The sequence below is a fragment of the Arachis ipaensis genome, chromosome B02 (genome assembly GCF_000816755.2).
Source record: "Arachis ipaensis cultivar K30076 chromosome B02, Araip1.1, whole genome shotgun sequence".
Classification (NCBI taxonomy): Eukaryota; Viridiplantae; Streptophyta; class Magnoliopsida; order Fabales; family Fabaceae; genus Arachis; species Arachis ipaensis.
In genome coordinates, this window is record NC_029786.2 from 6395452 (window position 1) to 6397232 (window position 1781).

The 1781-nt window shown below is 28.2% G+C and overlaps 1 protein-coding gene across 1 annotated transcript in view; it reads right to left on the bottom strand.

The window, feature by feature from the left end:
• LOC107628145 (protein DMR6-LIKE OXYGENASE 1-like) overlaps positions 1075–1781 on the bottom strand; it is a 4754-nt gene continuing 4047 nt past the window's right edge. Inside the window, exon 4 of the mRNA XM_016330943.2 lies at positions 1075–1420. Within this exon, the coding sequence (XP_016186429.1) occupies positions 1175–1420 (246 nt within the window). The 3' untranslated portion in view covers positions 1075–1174. The remainder of the gene's footprint in view (positions 1421–1781) is intronic.

The following is a 1781-nucleotide window of genomic DNA, read 5'->3' on the forward strand; positions in this document are numbered from 1 at the left end:
ATTGCATCAATATGAATTATTTTAATCCATATTGATGCAATGCGGCCAGATGAAGAAGACTGGTGCCCACTAAAATAAAGGGGAGTAAATGATGAACAAAGCATCGGTAGCGATCCTCTTGTCCTTATCCAGAATAAGGCTACATCAAATGGCTTAGAGAAAGGTCCATTTTTCTCGTTGTTCATATATAATTCACCTAGTTTCATCCACCTATATATGTCATTTTTGTGTGTGCTGGATATCTTATTTCGTTGGGATGTTACTTGATCAATATTTTTCTGTTTTGATAGAAGAAAGGTTAAAGCATCCCATACTCTCCACTCTTACTCGAATAGGGAGCTTTATTAATAGAAAGAGATTATTATTTTTTTTCTTTCTACGATATCTTCTAATTCGGCAGGCTAAAAACTAATCAATCGCGAATCAAAATTTTATTTAAGAGTTTATTGCTAGTCAATGAGCCGATGTATGCACAAATTAAAGTGAAATTCAACTCCCGACACTTGTTTAAACAGATTAGAAAGCTAATAACTACTACTTAATGTTGGTTTTCTTGCATTTCCAATAAAAAAAATCTTAAACCCATTAGTAGGCAAGTAACTACTACTTAATCATATCAAATCATCAAGAACACTAGACAAAATTTCTGAAATCTTTATTTCTAAAATCAAACAAAACGACACATACACATATTTAGAAGCGTTAGTCATGTACTCATGTCCACAAAAATATTTTTTATTTTTTTTTAAGACACAATAATTAATAATAAATGAGAAATTATATCATATCCATAATGTAATCAACAGAAATAAAAATATAGAGAAATCATCATATTTATTAATAGTCCATAATACATGCCATGTATAAGATGAATACATTTTCATCAACAAACATATGAAGAGATTATAAATCAACTACATTTCATTAAACTAATAAATAATCCTTTTTCACTACCCTTATTAGTTTATTTTATTTAGAGTATTTCATAATAAAAAAAATTTTATCATATTTTTTTTAAAATAAGTACTTTTAAAATTAAAAAACTAAAAACAAAATAACTTATTTATAAACTACTTTAAAAAAAATTTAATTAAACTATTTATTCAAATTCAACATAAAAAACATACTAATATACCATTTCAATTAGGTCTTAACTACAAGGCAGCTAGTTTAATTAAACCTTGAACAAATCCACACATGTCTCCTTTGAAAGTCCCCTGTTCCAGAACTTGTGATAATATTCAGCATATGTGAAATTTGTGTACTTGGGAGGATCATTATGTTGGTCTATGAGTTGAGGTGCTGGGCCCACCAAAGCTTCAGGTGATGGACAATAAAATGTTGGAATGGACATTCTTTCTTTTTCACAGTTTACCAGTGCTCTATGCAATACACTCTTGTATTTATCATTACTAATTACCTAAAAAAAATATGCAAAATTAATTCATATTTATGAATTATTGTAAAAAAATCTATATAAATAATAAGGAATGTTGCTTTGTATGATATTTGATCTCATCTAATACATTATGCCATAATAAGGAAGTTTTGTTTAATTTTTTATATGATAATGACATCTTAAAATTTTCTAATATATATATTACGACTGACAAAGAATAGGGTAGTGTAGGATTTGGATTCTACTATAATCCTACCTGCGGGTTAAAATTTTTTTTTTTAATTCTATCTTATTTTATTCGTGAGTTGAGAATCTCTCAACCCTAATCTTACCTGCACGCTAAAGTTCCAAACCCTACCCTATCTAACTCTATCCGCGAAAA